General features: G+C 43.6%; 1 protein-coding gene across 1 annotated transcript in view; it reads right to left on the reverse strand.

Moving 5' to 3' along the window:
- The window catches only part of RAD54B (RAD54 homolog B), a 19,891-nt gene continuing 238 nt past the window's right edge, over positions 1 to 19,653 (reverse strand). The window contains exons 2-14 of the mRNA XM_079983910.1: positions 19,185 to 19,376; positions 17,968 to 18,252; positions 14,671 to 14,833; positions 13,345 to 13,570; positions 10,476 to 10,683; positions 10,041 to 10,180; positions 8,274 to 8,564; positions 6,093 to 6,167; positions 5,589 to 5,764; positions 3,837 to 4,098; positions 2,136 to 2,202; positions 1,777 to 1,977; positions 1 to 430 (exon numbers count right to left, since the gene is read on the reverse strand). Coding sequence (XP_079840036.1) covers positions 234 to 430; positions 1,777 to 1,977; positions 2,136 to 2,202; positions 3,837 to 4,098; positions 5,589 to 5,764; positions 6,093 to 6,167; positions 8,274 to 8,564; positions 10,041 to 10,180; positions 10,476 to 10,683; positions 13,345 to 13,570; positions 14,671 to 14,833; positions 17,968 to 18,199 — 2,238 coding nt within the window. The 5' untranslated portion in view covers positions 18,200 to 18,252; positions 19,185 to 19,376 and the 3' untranslated portion in view covers positions 1 to 233. The remainder of the gene's footprint in view (positions 431 to 1,776; positions 1,978 to 2,135; positions 2,203 to 3,836; positions 4,099 to 5,588; positions 5,765 to 6,092; positions 6,168 to 8,273; positions 8,565 to 10,040; positions 10,181 to 10,475; positions 10,684 to 13,344; positions 13,571 to 14,670; positions 14,834 to 17,967; positions 18,253 to 19,184; positions 19,377 to 19,653) is intronic.

Genomic DNA, 19,653 nt, shown 5'->3' on the forward strand with positions numbered 1-19,653 from the left:
TAAAGTATTACAAAATAATTTTATTTATGACACCAAATCAGAAAAAGTAATAGTAAACAAGATGTCTTCCCCAACCATAATTTATTCTTAAATCTTTCCCCAATATAAACCTTATTATATGCTCTTTATAATTCCCCAACAATTCCATTAGTTTGCTTTGTTTGTAAAAGATAAGGCACAAACGTCCATTGTGACTAAGGGAGAAACTAATGTCCCCGTTTAGATGGCATCATTTAGTTGGTCATATTTTGGAAAACGAATGTAATGTTTTCTTTTATTCTTCTAAGAAAGGGATCGGGAAGATTTTCGTGATTCCCAGAATAGTGTTTCCATTGCATCAACTGTGACATAGAGAGAGGCTTTTTTGAGTCAGGTTTCACATTGCTTTGGCCAAGCTGGCAATCTTGTAGAGAAAGGTTTTCCGAGGGACCTGAAAGAAATGGCATTTTTAGAGATGCAGGGAAGAACATCAAATGCCAAATCTGTTATTTTTGACAAAGAACAGTGTGGAAATTATGAAACGGATACAAGATCATGGGAACAAGTCCTTAATTTGTCCCTGTTTAAGGTGTTTAAGCATGTGTAGGTGTGTGTGAGAGTGAGTGACTGAAAGGCCTATCTAGTCCAGCATCCTCTTTCCCAAAGGGGTCAACCAGATTCTATGTACCTGGAAGCACACAAGCAGTTCAAGAAAGCACTATGTGTCCTCTGCTTTTTCTCCTCAGCAAGTGGTAATTGAGAGGCATGTTGTCTCTGATCCTGGAGATAATACGTACACAGCCATCCTCACTAATAGCCAGTGATAACATTCTCCATGAATTTGTGTAAAGTGGTACCTCGGGTTAAGAACTTAATTCGTTCTGGAGGTCCGTTCTTAACCTGAAACTGTTCTTAACCTAAGGTACCACTTTAGCTAATGGGGCCTCCCGCTGCCGCTGCACGATTTCTGTTCTCATGCTGAAGCAAAGTTCTTAACCGAAGTTAGCGGAGTCTGTAACCCGAGGTACCACTGTAATCCCCCTTTAAAAGATATCTAAGATAGTGGGTATCACCAGATCTTGTGGCAGTGGATTTCGTAGGTTAACTCTGTACTTTCATCTGTCCCCAATCTACCACCTATGATTATGATTCAACATGGCTCAAATTATTGCACGAAAGGCATAGTTTGGATCACAAACTGGGAAACTTGCGTACCCACAATCTGCTGTTGGCCTGGATAGCTCAGTTGGTTAGAGTGTGGTGCTGGTAACGCCAAGGTTGCAAGTTTGATCCCTGTATGGGAGAGCTGCAAAGCAGGGGATTGGGCTAGAATTCAGGCTTCTTCAATCTCGGCCCTCCAGATGTTTTGAGACTACAGTTCCCATCATCCCTGACCACTGGCCCTGCTAGCTAGGGATCATGGGAGTTGTAGGCCAAAAACATCTGGAGGGCTGAGGTTAAGGAAGCCTGGGGTAGATGATCCTCAGGGTCCCTTCAAATCCCACAATTCTATTAATCTATTCTGTTACAGCTCCCATCACCTCTAACTATTGGCCATTGGCCATGCTGGATGTTAGTCATCAGGAGGGCAACAGCAGGTTCTCCATCCCTGATTTAGAGGTTCCACAAAGAGGCAATTTGTTATTCACATAAAAGCAATTACCACTGAAAGCTACCAATCCCTATTTTTGCAATTTATAAAGACATTAAGGGAAAGCTGGGAGCCAAATTGTATACCGAGTTGGAGAGGAGCCAGTGGCCAATGGAGAGGAGGAACGAAAGCAAAACAAAACTCACCTAGGTCACCTTCTTTTTCTGTACATTTACACTCCAGCAAATCGTGGGTAAGGCAGCTAGACTCTTCATGCAGGGTGAACAGATCTCTAAGTTCTTCAACAGAAAAACGGATGTGTTCGGATCCCTTGGAAAAGTCGACAACTGCCCCAGAGAGCCCTTGCTTACTGATCTGTCTCTGATAGATTTTCTCTTCTATTGTGCCTGCATTGAAAAAAGCAGAGACACTGGTTTTATTTCTGGAAATGAGGGCCTGAAATAAAAGCCAACAGAAAATGCTGTATAATTATTAAGAGCGGATACATCTAGAGATGTTTCCTGCGAACCAAACTCAAACAAGAGTTTGCAAATATGCGGCGGACCTGTAGTAAGCAGTCTGTAAATATGCACTGTATGTCTCTGCCCATCTCTCCAAACTCTGGCCATTGCCTAAAAGGGAAGGAGAATGGAAATATGACTGAGCACACTATTCTGTATTATGTGGCTGGCAAGAGCATTTCACCTTATTTAAATTTACCCGCTTCTCTAACATTTGGTTGTCAGTTCTTTTTCGGACCCAAACTATCAGGTCCTGGAATTTATAAGGAAAACCAAGTGCAACATAAACCTATATATGTTTATTAAAATGTGGATCCCACCAGCCAAAACTACATGTGAAGGAGAACCGTAACTGAGGCTGCCAACATCTCTTCCCTGTCTTATAAACAGCTGTGGGTGATGCCGTATTTGGACTGCAAGCCTGAACCTCCACCTGCCAATTGCGTAACAAAAATCAGCACCCCTCCCTATAGCCACTATTAGCTACAGAGAGGAAAACACACAGGCCTTCCACAGCTAATAGAAGCTTCTGGCATGAGGGATTATCTATCAGAGACTCAGCACAATGGTAAAGGGTTAAAACCCCATTCCCCGGCTCTGCAGTGCCACTCCAAATCAGGCCTCCCTGAGGCTGTGGCAGCACCAGTCACAGAACAACTCATATTAACTATGGCCTTCAGATGACTCCATTAAAACCAACAGAATGTGTATCATCAATTTCAAGAGCAAAGCATCCAGTGGCCATGACCAACCAAACTGAATTGTCAAAACTACACAGGCTCCTCCCCCCCTTTATTATGATTACAGCATCTCTATCATCCCTAACCCTTTCCCAACAAATTAAGGTAATGTACGACTCCACTGGATGAAAGCCCGTTTCCTCCATACACATCTAATTTTAAAAGTAATTTAGTATTAAAAACAGCAGCCATCTCTACAATTTTTTTACCCTGTGTGTGTCTGTGCATAATGTGCAAAACAATGGTTAAGATCCAAAGAACAACTTTAGGTGTGCAAGGCCTTTGGCAAGCCCAGCGACTTTTTTTTTTAACTTCTTTGAGCAACAGGCCTCCATGTCAGATCACAAATTTTCTTTTTAACCTTCCTCGGTTTCAAGATCAGTGAGCTACATGAGGAACTAGTGCTTTGGGGGGGGGGTTATTGGGTTACTGCTTTTGGTTTGATTTTATATGTTGTGGTCTTATTGTGAACCGCCCTGAGACCTCCAGGAATAGGGCAGTGTATATGTTGAATAAAATAATAATAATAATAATAATAATAATAATAATAATAATAATGGCAATGGCTTACTTCAAAGCGTGGTTCAGACAACGAATGCAAGGGGAATTATTCAGCACTTCAGATATTTTAACCATCCTGCATAAATCAGTTATGGCATTTTCGTTCCTTGCAGCTGAGCTCAAAATAATGAGACCCCTATGCAACTAGCTATTCTCAAAGTAACTACAATATAGCCCTCGGGAAGGCGAAGTTTGCCTATTTGAATTGGGCTTTGAGCATCCTGTTTGAAATTTCCTGTGAGAAAGTGAGTTAAACTTCTGCAATTGAAAATATTAATTCCACCTGCATCCATCTTTGGTAAGTATGCTCAGCAACCCCAGGGCACAGGCCTGCATACAAAATGGTATCAATCTGAATGTTTCTTTGAACAAAAATGTGTGCCATTAAACAGCTGCTGCTAATGATGCCTGGTGTAAAAGGCTTTTCAGACATTCACAACAAACCTGAATATCCGTGGCTGGATTCCAATCGATATCATATAAGATTAAATGGGAGGCCCCAACAAGGTTCAGACCCACGCCACCAGCCTTTGAACTCAGCAGGAAGATAAAAGATGGGCAGAATTTACTATTAAAACCATCAACGATCTGCTGTCTCTGGGAGACGGGAGTGTTGCCGTCAAGCCTTACATAGGAATATCCATGGCGTTTGCACACCTCTTGCAATATGTTCAGGGTCTGTGTGTAATTGGATACCACCACGACTCTGTCAATCCAGAATACAGTAGATCTGTTACTGGCTAATACAGTTCCTTCATGTTCATTGCATTTAAATCTCCAAAACGTATATATCGTTAGCGTGTGTACCAAGGGCAGGGTACATAATTTGCATGCAAAAAGATCCAGGGTTCAAATCCTTGGAACCTCTAGGTATAGAGTCGAGAAAGGCTCCTTTTAGCACAGAACAGGTCCAGGTAAGTGCCAGGCCACAAGCCACATGCGGTCTGCAGCACTTTTGGATCTGGCCTGCAGCATCCCTTCCTCAGCACTGCCCCCCTCCCAAGAAAGCTTCCATTCACACAAATGAGAGATATTTTCTTAATTCCTGCCCGGGTTGCGGCAGGGTGAATTAGAGGCAGGCAGCTGGGAAGGGGAGGGTAACACTCCCCTGCGGTAACTAGTTTTTTTAAAAGGTCCCATATGCTATGTGGAAGAGGTTATTTTGTGTGTGGGGGGGTCATCATAGCAGCTGAGGGCTGTAGACAATATTGAGCTAGATTGGACCAATCGTCTGTCTCAATAGTAGCCTGCTTCCCAGGCTACAACTTTGCTAAAACTCAGTGAATGCCAGGTTATCAGATGAACAACATTATAGAGACCTAGCCTTCTTCCTTCAAAGAGCACAGGGTGACAAATAGCCATGGGGCAGAGGTTGAGCAAGAGTGTTTTAGCCAGATGCCACCTGCATGGTTCTAAGAGGTGCATTGTTGTGGTTCAGGAGGGAGGGGGTTTGCCTTGTTTTTACTCCTGCCCATGCAAAATGGGCTCCACCTGGTACGCAGGCTGAGACCCTACCTGCCCGTGGACTGTCTCACCAGAGTGGTGCATGCTCTAGTTATCTCCCACTTGGACTACTGCAATGTGCTCTACGTGGGGCTACCTTTGAAAGTGACCCAGAAACTACAACTAATTCAGAATGTGGCAGACCTACATTGGCTCCTAGTAAGTTTCTGAGCACAATTCAAAGTGTTGGTGTCAACCTTTAAAGCCCTAAACGGCTTTGACCCAGTATACCTGAAGGAGCGTCTCCACGTCCATCGTTCTGCTCGGACACGGAGTTCCAGCGCCGAGGGCCTTCTGGCAGTTCCCTCACTGCGAGAAGCAAAGTTACAGGGAACCAGGCAGAGGGCTTTCTCGGTAGTGGCGCCCACCCTGTGGAATGCCCTCCCATCAGATGTCAGAGAGATAAACAACTACCTGACATTCAGAAGACATCTGAAGGCAGCCCTATTCAGGGAAGTTTTTAATGTGTGACATTTTAGTGTATTTTTGGTCTTTGTTGGAAGCCACCCAGAGTGGCTGGGAAAACCCAGCCAGATGGGCAGGGTACAAATAATAAATTATTATTATTATAACATCGATGGTTAGGATCATCTGTTCTAGGTGTATGTCATCTGAGAGAAATCAGATTAAATCAAAAGATTCAACTACACTAAAAAAAGAGAGAGAGAGAAGCTGACCAAACCAATTTCCTACCTTTCTGCAGGGCTCAGTTCCCGAATTGCTGCCAGCAACTGCGTCAGCACGTTCAACTTCCCCGAGTCAGTCTCAGAGAAAGAGGTTGGGGTATGTTCTTGAGAAACAATATCAAGCAAAGCCTCATGGAGGTTCTGTTTCTCTTGTACATCACAACTGGGATCACATCCTTTGTCCTAGAAAAAGAACAGTTCATTAAAAGTTGGGTGGCTTTTATTGTTAACATGACATATTATTTTTAAAGCATCAAGCACCACACTTCAGACAAGTTTACTCTGGATCCTGGAAGGGTGCAGTTAATCACTAAAGCTGTTTTTTTTTTTCCTTCAGTGACAAACAAAAGTTATTAAAGCCTTACAGCAAAACATTTCTGCTTCTTCCTTCTTCAGCTGCTCTGAAGTGAATAAAAGGATGCTGTAGCCAAAGTGGGTGTTATAAAGCATTGAGGACAGAATATCCCAAAATGTTGAATATGTAGATAATACTGCAAGTATTAATTCTTACTTTTCCTTTGACAGAGCTCCCACTCCATGCCAGCAGTTTAAATGACAACGCTTCTTTGTAGGATTGTGTGTGTTTCTAATTAAAGGCAAAAAGTTGCACGGCTTGAAAAAACTCTTGTTAAAGCTCAGTAAGGTTTACAATTCTAAACTATGCAATCAGCACCACTTAGCTCCATGGAGCTTACTCCCATGAAACTATATACAGGACTGCAATTATTCCAGTACTAATAAATTGGGTATCACGCTATGTACCGTGGCTTTTTTGCACACATGCAGCATCATGATGGAACAAGAGAGCTGCCTGTAAAATTTACTATGACACATCCTGCCTCCGCCTGTGGGCCTGATCCACTGTGTGCGTGTGTTGGGGAAGGCAGAGGAAATGACTACGTTTTGTGTATATACAGTGGTGCCTCGCAAGACGAAATTAATCCGTTCCGTGAGGCTCTTCGTATAGCGGTTTTTTGGTCTTGCGAAGCAAGCCCATTGACAGCTTAGCGGATTAGCGCTATTAGCGGTTTAGCAGCTTTTAGCGGATCAGCTGATAAGCGGCTTAGGGCTTAGGAAAAGGGGGAAAAAAGGGAAAAAACCCCGCAGGAACTCGCAAGACATTTTCGTCTTGCGAAGCAATCCCATAGGGAAATTCGTTTTGCGAAGTGCCTCCAAAACGGAAAACCCTTTCGTCTAGTGGGTTTTCCGTCTTGCGAGGCGTTCGTCTTGCGGGGCACCACTGTATATACACACACACACACACACACACACACAAATATATATAAATATAATGTATTTCCAAGCAGAAGGTTCAAAGTTGCCACTAAAGCAAATAAAGAAGCATCTTAGGCAGGGGATGCTTGGCAGGTCCTTGGCAGGAAAATCAGCAAGGAAAAGATTCCATAAAGGTAGCATCATAGATTTGTAGGGATTTGGAAGGGACCTCGAGGGTCATCTAGTCCAACCCCCTGGAATGCAGGAACCTCAAGGAGATCATACATTTTTAAAAGATTGCCCTGAAGGAATCATGGCTGCCACTGGCAATATAATACAACAGAAGCAATAGGCATTGCTTTCTAAAAGGACAAGATAAAATACTCTGGCATCTCTTGACATCTTTTATTAACTAGTTTGAGAGGGAGTTGGGGAGACAGGATAAGAAAAGCCCAATTAATAATGAGTGCAGAAGCCAGCTAAGAGAATAAAGACTGTAAGAAATGGAACTGATAAAGGTTAGCATTTCATTTTCACACTTTCCAGGCTTGAGGTTTTTGAAGAAATCAAAAGGTGCGGCTACTTTCTGAAGTACATAATTTCTCAAGGGATTTTTGCTGATGTGCTGGCAGCAGCAGCAGCAGCAGCTGGCACTGCTGTAGTAAGTAACAAACAGGGCAGCCTCCAGGCAAAGGGAAAGGGAGACAAAGAAAATTCATTTGTCCTGTAACAGCAGCCAGAACGTCTGAAGGGCTGGAAAAGAATTTGATCCTTGCCTCCAATGCCTTCAACTGCAGCTGCAGCTGCCGCTGCTGATACTAACAACCCTCAAGAGCTGTTCCATGTGCTCAGGTGAGAAAGTAGAAACCGAGAGGGAGGGGCATATATCTGCACAGCAGTATCTGGGAGGGAAGCATCTTTCCCAAAGCTGCCATGGGCAGGTCACTCCCAAAGGGTAAACATCAAAGGGCATTATGGCTGTGTTAGAGGGAGTAATGATCTGAACCCCAGGTGAGAGATGGGGGTGGGGCTACAAGGGAAGCTCAGATAAAAGCTGGGAGGTGAACTGCCCGAAATAAGAGATGTGCCTGCCACACAATGTATGCATGTAATTTGTTTCTTCCTCTCACTGCCCACTCAGATCTGTTGACTCTGCAAGCACCATAGTTATTCACAACTTTCAAGGTTTGCTCCTACTCCCAGAAGTATAGAAGCAGCACCTTTCTTAACAAGATTATCATGTTGCTGAATCAGGTTTTTTAGGTGAATTAATATAATTGGGAATAGTTTCACTGTATTTTTGTGATAAACACATTTTGAATTACTGTAATTTGTGAATTTATTGATATGCTTATGTGGTTTTTGATACTTGCTGGTCTTTATGTTGACTGAAATGCTGTCCAATGTGTTTTTCTTGGCACCGATAATGTGAGATGCTTTGTAAACAATGTGTTTAAACAAAGCACAATATACAAACCTTTATTGCTTTGAAGAGAAGGCAGGGGTGGTTGCAAAGCTTTTTCAGAGCTCCAATGCATATTAAATGGGAGCTGTTTTCCAGACTACCCCGAAGGCAAGATCTAACAAACGGAGAGCTCAGCAGACTTCGATAGAGATCGAGCTGCAGTGCTGTTGGGCGGCAGAAAAGTATGCTCTCCAATTTAGGAGGGAGGAATCTGTTTATGACATCTTGGGTTCTTCTCAGAATGAAGAGTCCAGTGAGGCGAGTCAGTTCTGCTGCTCTTCTCTCTCCCAGTTCAATTTCTTCCTAAGTAAATGAAAAGGACAGTCAATCTGGCTCATACAAGCAATCTCAGCTTAATAGTAATGGTCTATAGATATAGAGTGAAGGGACGCGGGTGGCGCTGTGGGTAAAACCTCAGCGCCTAGGGCTTGCCGATCGCATGGTCGGAGGTTCGAATCCCTGCGGCAGGGTGAGCTCCCGTCTTTCAGTCCCAGCTCCTGCCCACCTAGCAGTTCGAAAGCACCCCTAAGTGCAAGTAAATAAATAGGTACCGCTTTATAGCGGGAAGGTAAACGGCGTTTCCATGTGCTGCGCTGGTGCCGGCTCGCCAGAGCAGCTTCGTCACGCTGGCCACGTGACCCGGAAGTGTCTCCGGACATCGCCGGGCCCCCGGCCTCTTAAGTGAGATGGGCGCACAACCCTAGAGTTGGACACGACTGGCCCGTACGGGCAGGGGTACCTTTATAGATATAGAGACCTGCAATGTTGTATTGAGGAGTGTTCCTCTTCGAGTCAGGCAGACACGTCCCCCTCCAGGACGCTCCATTCCATCCACCCCCTCCCCAGTCAGTCAGTACAGAACATGTGCAGTTCTGATACATCCCCCTACTGTGGGTGGGTGGTGACATCTTGGCTACACAAAGCAATGGCACCCACACCTGAATTTCAGAAATAGAGGGAATGATAAATCCAGTTCTCAAGTTCGCATACCACTCTACCTTGGCTAAGAAATGTGATCTGGAGCAGAGTTAAGACAATAGGGTTTCCATGAGGAAGAAGCAAACTTAGCCACTGTTAACATACACCCCTTAACTTTCTCCTGCATAAGTTAATAGTTGTCATTTCACTCCTATAGGGAAGAGTAAAGTACTGTGCCTGAGGACAACTGTTGCAATGAACACCAAACCTGCCACCCACCCCTGATACTGAGTGACTCATCCAATACCAGTAGGGATCCTCAAAATATGAGCATATTATGAGCATATGAAGTTCCTTTGTAACAGATGGGACCATTAGTCCAGCTACTACTGTATCGTTTATGGGGACTGGCTCTCTAGGATTTCAGGCAAGGATCTTTTCCAACCCCTTTTGAACTAGAGACCTTCTGCATGCAAAACATGGGCTCTGCTTCAAGGTTATGGCCCCTTCCCACTCATCATGCCAAATATGTTGTGCCTCTGTATACTGATGTGCTCTGTGCACACCCCACTCAGCAAAAGCTATGAGCATTTTGCCAGTTTTCAATAGTATTCAGCAATGGAAGCCACTATAGGGAGATAAGACCAAATGGAGCCGTTTGTGTTGTACAATAAATTCTGAAAATCCTACTCAGGTTTTAGAAGTATGAACACATGTAACACTGCAAGGGTAAAGTTAAGTAATGCCTTTCTGTACAATCTCATCCAAAAGAACGGTTCATTCCTCATATTGTCAAGAAGCACCGGGTGTCCCTTAATTTTAAATCACGCTGTTCAATTCCAGATTTTGATGATAATGTACCTTTGTTGCTGAAGGTTCTCGGGATCTGAGAATAGGTTCCTCATATACTTTTTTGTATGTAGACAAAGGACCAAGTATTCCAGGATTTACATACTCTATTAATGCATAAAATTCTTGCAGATCATTTTGTACTGGAGTACCTTGGAAGAGAAAAGGAATGCATTTACACCTTCAGAAGGGCTCCCCCCCTCCCCCCGAGCTGATTACGTTTTATTCATCTTTTGCATTACAATGTAAATTTATCTTTTTTACTGTATGGCAAACAGTGCTTCCAGCTACAGGGGTCTGATCTCAACATCTTGTTTGGACACAAATAACTCTTCATGTAGTATCCTGAGAAGTATTCCCTCTCCAGCTACATTCATAAATTTGACAAACACTTATTTTATCCCCATGCTAGTCCGTTTGGTGGCAACAGGATGATTAAGTACTCACCAGTCAGAATAATTCTCCTCTCACAAGACAGACTGGCAAGTGCAGTCGTCGTCTTAATAGCAGCATTTTTCAAGCGATGTCCCTCATCACAAATGACAAGGCCAAACTGTGCCTTCTGTATTTGGTCCAGGGAGCGTAGAAACATCTCATAACTAATGATCAGGACTGAATAAAGTGGGGAATTGATGAACTCTTCTACTTTGTGATCCTGCAGATCGTAGAGAGAATTATAATGCTTTGTGGGTCGGGCAAGTTGGCAGTTTAAAGAAACAAAAATGCCTGTGTGTTTACTTCCTCACACAGCAGTTAGTTAATCTGTGTATGTCACTGCCATAAGACATGGGCATAGTTGCTAGTTTAGATGGTTCTCAAAGGTGATTACTCCAATTCACACGGGAGAAAGCTATCCGTGGCCAATAGTCATGATGGCTGTACACTACCTGTTAGATGACAGGCACCATGCCCCTGAACACCAGCCACTGGGGAAGAAGAGCAAGAGAGGGCTATTGCTTTCATGTGCTAGATGAGGGCAGTGGTTTGTCAAGCCCAGCATCTTGTTTCTCACACTGACCATGATGTGGGCTTCTTATGCATGCATGTGCATATAAACATCCTAATTCACATGCACACTCTCCAATCAGAAAATGTTGCACCTTCTGTTAATTGCAAAGCAGAATAATGGCTCTGGTGAGGGGGAGGCACCCTAGTGTTCTGGGGTTTTTTTGCCCTTTTTTGTATCAATTGTTACATTTGTTCTGACAGCAGAGGAGAAAGGTGGAATGACAGATCACGGTAGGCCCATAACAGGAAATGCTATCCTCCTCCTGGCAATACTGATCGGAAAAAGAAGGAAGGAAGGAAGGAAGGAAGGAAGGAAGGAAGGAAGGAAAGAAAGAAAGAAAGAAAGAAAGAAAGAAAGAAAGAAAGAAAGAAAGAAAGCTGCTAAAAAGCTCCTCATTATTCACAAATGGTGAGGTGCTTCTACTCAGTTGTGTTGTAAGTCCTTGGGTGGCTCCATTGACAACACCACACAGCATGTCAATGTAGAGTTGTAAAGTTACATCTAGATTTTATTGTCCCCACATGGGGAAGCAGCAAAAAGCAACACTCAAAATGATTTTTCAACTGTTTTTTACAATAGGAATACAAATGCTAACAAGGCGCAGTGTAAACATTCTCAAACCAGCTAACAGGCTCTGCAACAGTAAAAACAGAACTGAGGTCTATCCAAACACCAAGGAAAGTACCTAGCATTGTTACAGGTGACAGGTGAACATTGTTCCTGGTTCGCACATCATGTTAAACAATGGTTTAAAGAAATCTTAGTTAATAAGCCATGGCTTAGCGTTACATACTAACCCAGCAAAATGCCTTAACTATGCCTTGTTTGCAAAAACAAACCATGGTTTGTTGTTGCTTTACTGACCTTAACTATGGCTTAGTATTACATGTGAATGTAAGTACCTCCCTAACAATGGTTTATGTGTGTTTGTTTTGCTGCCCTGCCCAAATTGCCCACCAGGTTACTGCAACTTTAAGCAAGAGAAGCCAATCTTAGCATTCAGCAACTCTCACTGGAAAATTTCCTGAAGTTCACGTTGCTGCTAACTCTGACTAATAACAGGATCCTTTTCCCCATCCAACTCTGCCTTTCCCCACCCCCATCCCTGCCCCACTTCAATTCACAGCTGCAGCTCAAGCTGGAGTTGAAAACTTAAAGGGAATTTCTTTGACATATCGCTTTGAGCTCTACCTACTTTATCCAAGTAGGTACAGCTCGCAGTAGCAGCAACTTTATGCCTGAATAGCAAAGCACAGAAATAGAAGAGAGAATGCCAAGTAAGTGGAAGGAATTCAAGAAAGGTTCTATTCCTGCTGATGATTACAAATGAAACAGATGAAAATACTTAAGTGCGCATTATTGAAAGCAGTCTTTTAACCATCCAGGAGCAGATGGGGAGGGGAGATGGGGGATGGCTCCAACACAGGTAAGGTTTAAAGGTAAAGGTAAAGGGATCCCTGACCATTAGGTCCAGTCGTGGCCGACTCTGGGCTTGCGGCGCTCATCTTGTATTATTGGCTGAGGGAGCCAGCGTACAGCTTCCGGGTCATGTGGCCAGCATGACTAAGCCGCTTCTGGCGAACCAGAGCAGCGCACGGAAACGCCGTTTACTTTCCCGCCGGAGCGGTACCTATTTATCTACTTGCACTTGGACGTGCTTTCAAACTGCTAGGTTGGCAGGAGCAGGGACCGAGCAATGGGAACTCACCCTGTCACGGGGATTCAAACCCCTGACCTTCTGATCGGCAAGTTTACTGAGCTCAAATTTATGGTAATGGGTCAATTGTCAAGGACCCAGTGGGTAGACCAGAGGAGTGGAAGAAAAGGATTTCTAAAAAACACATGCTGCAAAGGAGTATGGGCATTTCTTTATTGGGAGAATGTAAGGAGAACACTGCAGGTTGATTAAAGTTGCTAAAGACTGCTAAGATTCCCACACCCTCGCTCTTGGAGCTAACCAATGGAAAGGGAAATGGTGACATGATGAGGCAATGCTAGCAGCTGGGCACTGCAAAACCTTAAGGGAAGTCAGGAAGAGGGGCAGCTCAGGGCGAGAAGTAGGCCGCGTGGAAAGAAGGTAGTGTATGACAAAACAGTTAAAGCGTGGTGCTGATAATGCCAAGGTTGCAGGTTCAATCCCCACAAGGGACAGCTGCATATTCCTGCATTGCAGGGGGTTGGGCTAGATGATCCGCAGGGTCCCTTCCAGCTCTAGGATTCTGTCTGCAGAACGTTCTTTGGCATTTTTCAATTAACAGTGGTTTAAGAATGGTTTAACATGATGTACAAACCAGACTATTATCTCACCTGATCCACTAAGAACACCTTGATTCTCTCACTTCCCAGCCATTTTTGAAATTCTTTCCCCCAGTTCTTCACCAGACTCCCAGGAGTGACTATCAGTGCCTGTTTTATTACAGGTTTGCATCCATATGGCCCTTGACGCAGGAGAGTCCAGAGGACTGAAATGCACTGCAGAGTTTTTCCTAAACCCATTTCATCTGCAAGAATGGCTCCAAATCTACAGCTTACTCTGAAAAAAGACAATTGCATGGTTGATACTTTCTTCTTCTTCTTCTTTTAAAGCTTGGCAATTCTCTGCAAACCATTCTTAGGAAAATCCATATTGTTAAGCTATGCAAGTCCTTTTTTCTTTTTCACAAAAATATGTATTGAGGCCTGGCCTTAGATTTTTATTTCATTTACTTACTATTTGTATGTGTTGGTTCAGTCACACACCTTCAATAATATGACAATGTTGTTACAAGGTGCATATCAAATAATTCAATTTAGTGCAAAACCAGAAAGGGTAAAAACCCCACAAGGGTAAAAACATTAATATACAGAAAAGGCTACAAAAATGAGTAACAAAATAACATTTATGCTTATTAGCTTAATCTAGTATTTTTGCTTAGAATACACCTCCTTCTAAGTTTCTGAGGCTGTTTTCTTATACAACCTGAATCAAATTTGTAGAAAGCTCCTAACTTTGGCAAAAGCTTTCTCAACTTACTCTGATAAGGGAATGAGATTGGAACAGTTTTACTGAATGAACAGGAATCAATATCCCAACTTTCTCCTTTCATTGTGGTCTTCTCCTTTGTTGTTATTCAGAAGTCCAATGAGGCTTACACTCAGGTAAGTGGGTATAGGATTGAAGTTTAAAATCCCTACTTCAAATTACAGAGTTTATATTAAGCAAATGGCATAGCAATTTCAACAATGAGCTTTCTCACTAACTTCCCTGTTAATATGTAACGTGTCAAGTGTATCTCGAATGAGTGCCCTGCTTCTCTGAGGGCGGAATTTGCTAGGAGAGAATCGGTTGCATTATTCATTAATAGAAACCTCCTGCTGCAGCTGGTCGAAATGCAATTCAACCGAATTAACCACCAGGGCTATGCCATTTCCTACCACTACAGCATACCCATGACATATAGGCCAATTCTCAATAAACTTCGGAGATACCAGCCTGCCCCCCACCCCATGCCAAGGTTCTAAAAAGACCAATGAAATCAGAAAGCAGAAAGAAAGTTTGCCCACCTGTATGATTTACTGCAGATGACTGAAAGGCCATACTTCAGCTTTTGTTCACGCAATTTAAAAAGAAGTACAAAATGATTCTCCTCTTACCTCATTCCCATCATACATTCATAAAGAAATGTGATCCCTTCCCGTTGGTGCGGTCGAAGATGGTTTACAATGTGGGGGTCCACAACAACATCCACCACAGGCAAGCCCAACTTGTTGAACAACCGCTGGTGATTTGGGGATGGGCGCAGCATAACTAAGCAATCTTAAATTTGAAGCACAGGAATCATGAAAGCAACATTACTGTTTATTCAGTAAAAGCTACTGGTCGGGGGAGAATCGACAGCTGGCAAACACAGTTATGTTTTTAATTATCAGATTAAGTAAAGCAGCAGAACAGCAAGTGATTGTCAATGTTACCTAAATAGATTTTACTCTTGTTTTGATTTAAATGCATGGTGTGGATATGCCTTCAAGGTATGAAGGAATATTTGACTAGCCACTGCTGCCTTCCCCAACCTGGTACCTACCAGCTGCTGTTGGACTCCAACTCCCATCAGCACCAGCCAGCAAGCCCAACAGTTAGCGCTGATGTGAATTATAATGTTATAAGAATGTTAAAGTCATATATATATAATAAATGTTCATAAATGTACCAAGCAAGCACATACATAAACGTATAAACCACATATCTGAAAGCCCACAAAAAAAAATCCTGAAATCATTTTGTCTCTCCCAAACGACCTCAAATATTTCTCTGCAAGGTCGAAGGAAATGGGGAGGCTCCCCATTGTCTCTATGCTCACAAATCCTGTCTCAAGGGCACATTTAAGAAATTAATAGGGTGAGCCTGTGACCTGGATTCAGGAACTGAGTAAAAACAAAATAAAAGAAAAAAAATTCCTTCCAGTAGCACCTTAAAGACCAACTAAGTTAGTTCTATGGGACGCAGGTGGCGCTGTGGGTTAAAGCCTCAGCACCTAGGGCTTGCCGATCGAAAGGTCGGCGGTTCGAATCCCTGCGGCGGGGTGCGCTCCCGCTGCTCGGTCCCAGCGCCTGCCAACCTAGCAGTTCGAAAGCACCTCCAGGTGCAAGTAGATAAATAGGGACCGCTTACCAGCGGGAAGGTAAACGGCGTTTCCGTGTGCGACTCTGGCTCGCCAGAGCAGCGATGTCACGCTGGCCACGTGACCCGGAAGTGTCTCCGGACAGCGCTGGCCCCTGGCCTCTTGAGTGAGATGGGCGCACAACCCCAGAGTCTGTCAAGACTGGCCCGTACGGGCAGGGGTACCTTTACCTTTACCTTTAACTTAGTTCTAGGTATGAGCTTTCGTGTGCATGCACACTTCTTCAGATACACTGAAACAGAAGTCACCAGACCCTTCTATATAGTGAGAAGGTGGGGAGGGGTATTACTCAGAAGGGTGGTGGGAATGGGTGATTGGCAGATAGCTGTGATGAGCCTGTTGACGACTCTTAACAACTGCAATAGGTCTTACAGGAAAAAGCAAGGGGTGAGAAGGTGAAAAATGGCTTTGTCATGTATAATGAGATAAGAATCCAATGTCTTTGTTAAGACCAGGTCTCTCCATGGTTTTAAGTTTGGTAATAAGTTGCAATTCAGCAGCTTCTCTTTCCAGTCTATTTCTGAAATTCCTTTGTAATAGAACAGCTACTTTGAGATCTTGTATAGAATGTCCTGGGAGATTGAAGTGTTCTCCTACTGGTTTCTCTGTCTTGTGATTCCTGATGTCAGATTTATGTCCGTTAGTAGTAGTAGTATTATTGTGGGTTAGGAGTTGTTTAAGATTGGGTGGCTGTCTGTAGGCAATGAACAATGACTTAACACGGACACTGGCACCAGAGCCTGCAATAAACCCAGATGCCAACTTTGCTGCCACATACACCTGGACAACATCATTACTGGCCCCAACAACATCATACATACCATCTCGGGACTATTTAATTGCTCATCGTCTAACATTGTGTATGCCATCAAATGCCAACAGTGTCCTTCAGCTCTCTATATTGGACAAACAGGCCAAACCTTACGCCAAAGGATAAACGGACATAAATCCGACATCAGGAATCACAAGACAGAGAAACCAGTAGGAGAACACTTCAATCTCCCAGGACATTCTATACAAGATCTCAAAGTAGCTGTTCTATTACAAAGGAATTTCAGAAATAGACTGGAAAGAGAAGCTGCTGAATTGCAACTTATTACCAAACTTAAAACCATGGAGAGACCTGGTCTTAACAAAGACATTGGATTCTTATCTCATTATACATGACAAAGCCATTTTTCACCTTCTCACCCCTTGCTTTTTCCTGTAAGACCTATTGCAGTCGTTAAGAGTCGTCAACAGGCTCATCACAGCTATCTGCCAATCACCCATTCCCACCACCCTTCTGAGTAATACCCCTCCCCACCTTCTCACTATATAGAAGGGTCTGGTGACTTCTGTTTCAGTGTATCTGAAGAAGTGTGCATGCACATGAAAGCTCATACCTAGAACTAACTTAGTTGGTCTTTAAGGTGCTACTGGAAGGAATTTTTTTTCTTTTATTTTGTTTTGACTATGGCAGACCAACACGGCTACCTACCTGTAACAGGAATTGAGTAGTTATCATAACAAAAGAGTGGTCAGGATGCCCAGGTAATCCAGTCAGGTAACCTGGCAGACAGGATAAAAACAATGCACTCGGACTTCTGTTGTAGTCCGCCCCTTCTCTGATGTATGGATGATGTACTAGGGGGTGGTCTTGGGCTACACCCCTTCTCTGATGTATGTATGATGTATGGAGGGGTGGTCTTGGGCTCCAGGGTGGGCAATTCAAAAGTCTATATAAGGGCTTGAGCGCAAGGTTCGGTGTCCCTCCTGTCTCTTGCATGTGACAGTGAGCACCCTGTTGCAACAGTTAATAAAGATCAGGCTTACTAGCTGCTTTGTTCCTCAATATTCTCTGGTTGGCCTCTGTTATTTTCTCCCACCAATAGAGAACCTACAAAAGGACTCTTTATGGGCTCCTGGGTACCCCATAAGGGAAAAGGAGCAGTTTTTTCTTATAACAATAAGAAGAAACAATTGGAGGGCCCCTGGCTGGAAAAGGTTAGGCTGCTGCAGAAAAGAAAGCATCCTCTCCAAATTAATCAGATGGGGGGGGGGCATTAGTTGCAGATTGTCCATTTAAATGTATTATTGCCTGTTACTAGCAACCCCTGCACATCTCCTCATGTAGATTCGAAATTTATTTTAAAAAATATTCACCCCAATATATTGGAGCAGAGGAGGCCAAAAAAAACAGGGCCTAATCCTGCCAGTCTATTCAAATTCAGAAGAGGATAAAACAGAGGTTAAAAGCAGATTAAAGCAGGTGAACCATAAAAATCCTCACTTGGTGCGCATGGATCATGACGTGGGTTATAGTTCTGGGAGCCTTTGGGAGGATTTCCTTCAGTGTTAGTTTTGGATACATTTTTGAAAGGGTTGCAGAATGGTTTTGCAGCAGCTTGCGAGACGTTCCAAATCTCCTCGGCAGTCTTCACACCAGACTGAAAACACTTGCCGCTTTTGAAGTCCTCTTCTGCAATTATGCCCATCACTTCAATTTCTTTCCCTCCAACCATCAGAGTCTGGCCTTGGTCAAATTTCTCCAGGTCTTTGACTTTGTATCCAGCACCTAAGAAAGGCCGCAAAATGTTTAGCGGAGATGAACAGAAAATTAAAATAATAGTAATAATAAAGCTGTCAGGTAAAAGTTAGACGAAGACTTTGGCCACATTAGGTTGGATCCAGAGTGCTCTGTCCATGAACGGAAAGGCTCCAAAATCCAATGGAGGCTCCTTGCTGGAAGAAGGGAAAGAGAAGGCAATTCTCATCGATTCCTCTAAAGCCCTGCAGCCTCCTTCTCATGCTTATCCAGAGGATTCCCCAAACCAGCTCCATGCATGTCTGTTTGAGAACCCCTGAATTAAGGGGTGTGAAGTATTACTATACTTTTGAACCATTAGAACAAAGCAAATAATTTGTTGGATTTATCAGTTAGAGTAAAAAAAACAAAACGAAAATGGCGGGGTGCATTAAACATGAGCCTTCAGGGGCCTTCAGACTGAGATTTGGCTGCTTATTTCAAATAAGAGGCAGGACTCTGAAGCTCCTGGTCACATGCATCTTTTCCTAACTACCCTCTTCTCTCTCCCAGTTCTCTTCTCAGACTCCTCCCTGTCCTTCCCCACATTCCTCCAGATCTTTCTCAAGCACCAATACTCATACTCTAAGTCCCTCTGTTCCTTCTGACCTACTTCCTTCTCAAGCCCCTCTGCCTCTTTTACTCTTCATTTCCCAATCCCATGCACCTGCCTGGCCCTTCTCTCTTGGATCTGAGCCCATAACCAATAACAAGCAGCCAGAGACAATTCTGGCTTTCCTACTTCTCTGTGACACAAGAACAGTTCAGCCAATCACCGACAAAGACTGCGCCACTGCCAAATTTCCTACTCCATTGTAATGCCGACCATACAAACAACTGTTTTCATTTTATTCAAGCACACGTTCCTTTGGGGGCAGTGCTGAACTTCTACACATCAGAGTTGCACTCTAATTTGGCATTACCTCTTCCAATGTCTCTGCCTTCTGTATCTTTCAGGGTCACCGACTTCCCTCTCACAATAAGAATGGCATCACCTTCCCACTTCTTGTGTTTTTTCTTGGAGGCCTTGCACCACACTACGCTGAAGTATTTTGTGAGGCAGCCAGGCTCCTCCTGGTGCCTCACTGTTGCTGTTGTCACTGGGCATGCTGGACCTGTAGAGGCGAAGACACACAAAAAAGGGGAAAGATAGGGAGAGCGCTTGTAACACGTCCCTCAGGCTGAGCCCAGGGAGACAAATGAAATGACAGCTGTGAGTGCTAGCTCAGCTGTCAGTCTTTTCCCTTTCTTCGTGCTTTTAGATGGGCTATATGCCTTTCTTTTTTTAAGAAAAAAAATTGAAACTTGCACACTAAATTTGAGATGTGTATATGGTACTTCCCATAACTTCAAAAGAAAAGGGGGAAAGTTTACTAGAACCAATGCTGAGCC

The sequence above is a fragment of the Podarcis cretensis genome (assembly GCF_951804945.1).
Source record: "Podarcis cretensis genome assembly, chromosome: 7".
In the NCBI taxonomy this organism is placed as follows: domain Eukaryota; kingdom Metazoa; phylum Chordata; class Lepidosauria; order Squamata; family Lacertidae; genus Podarcis; species Podarcis cretensis.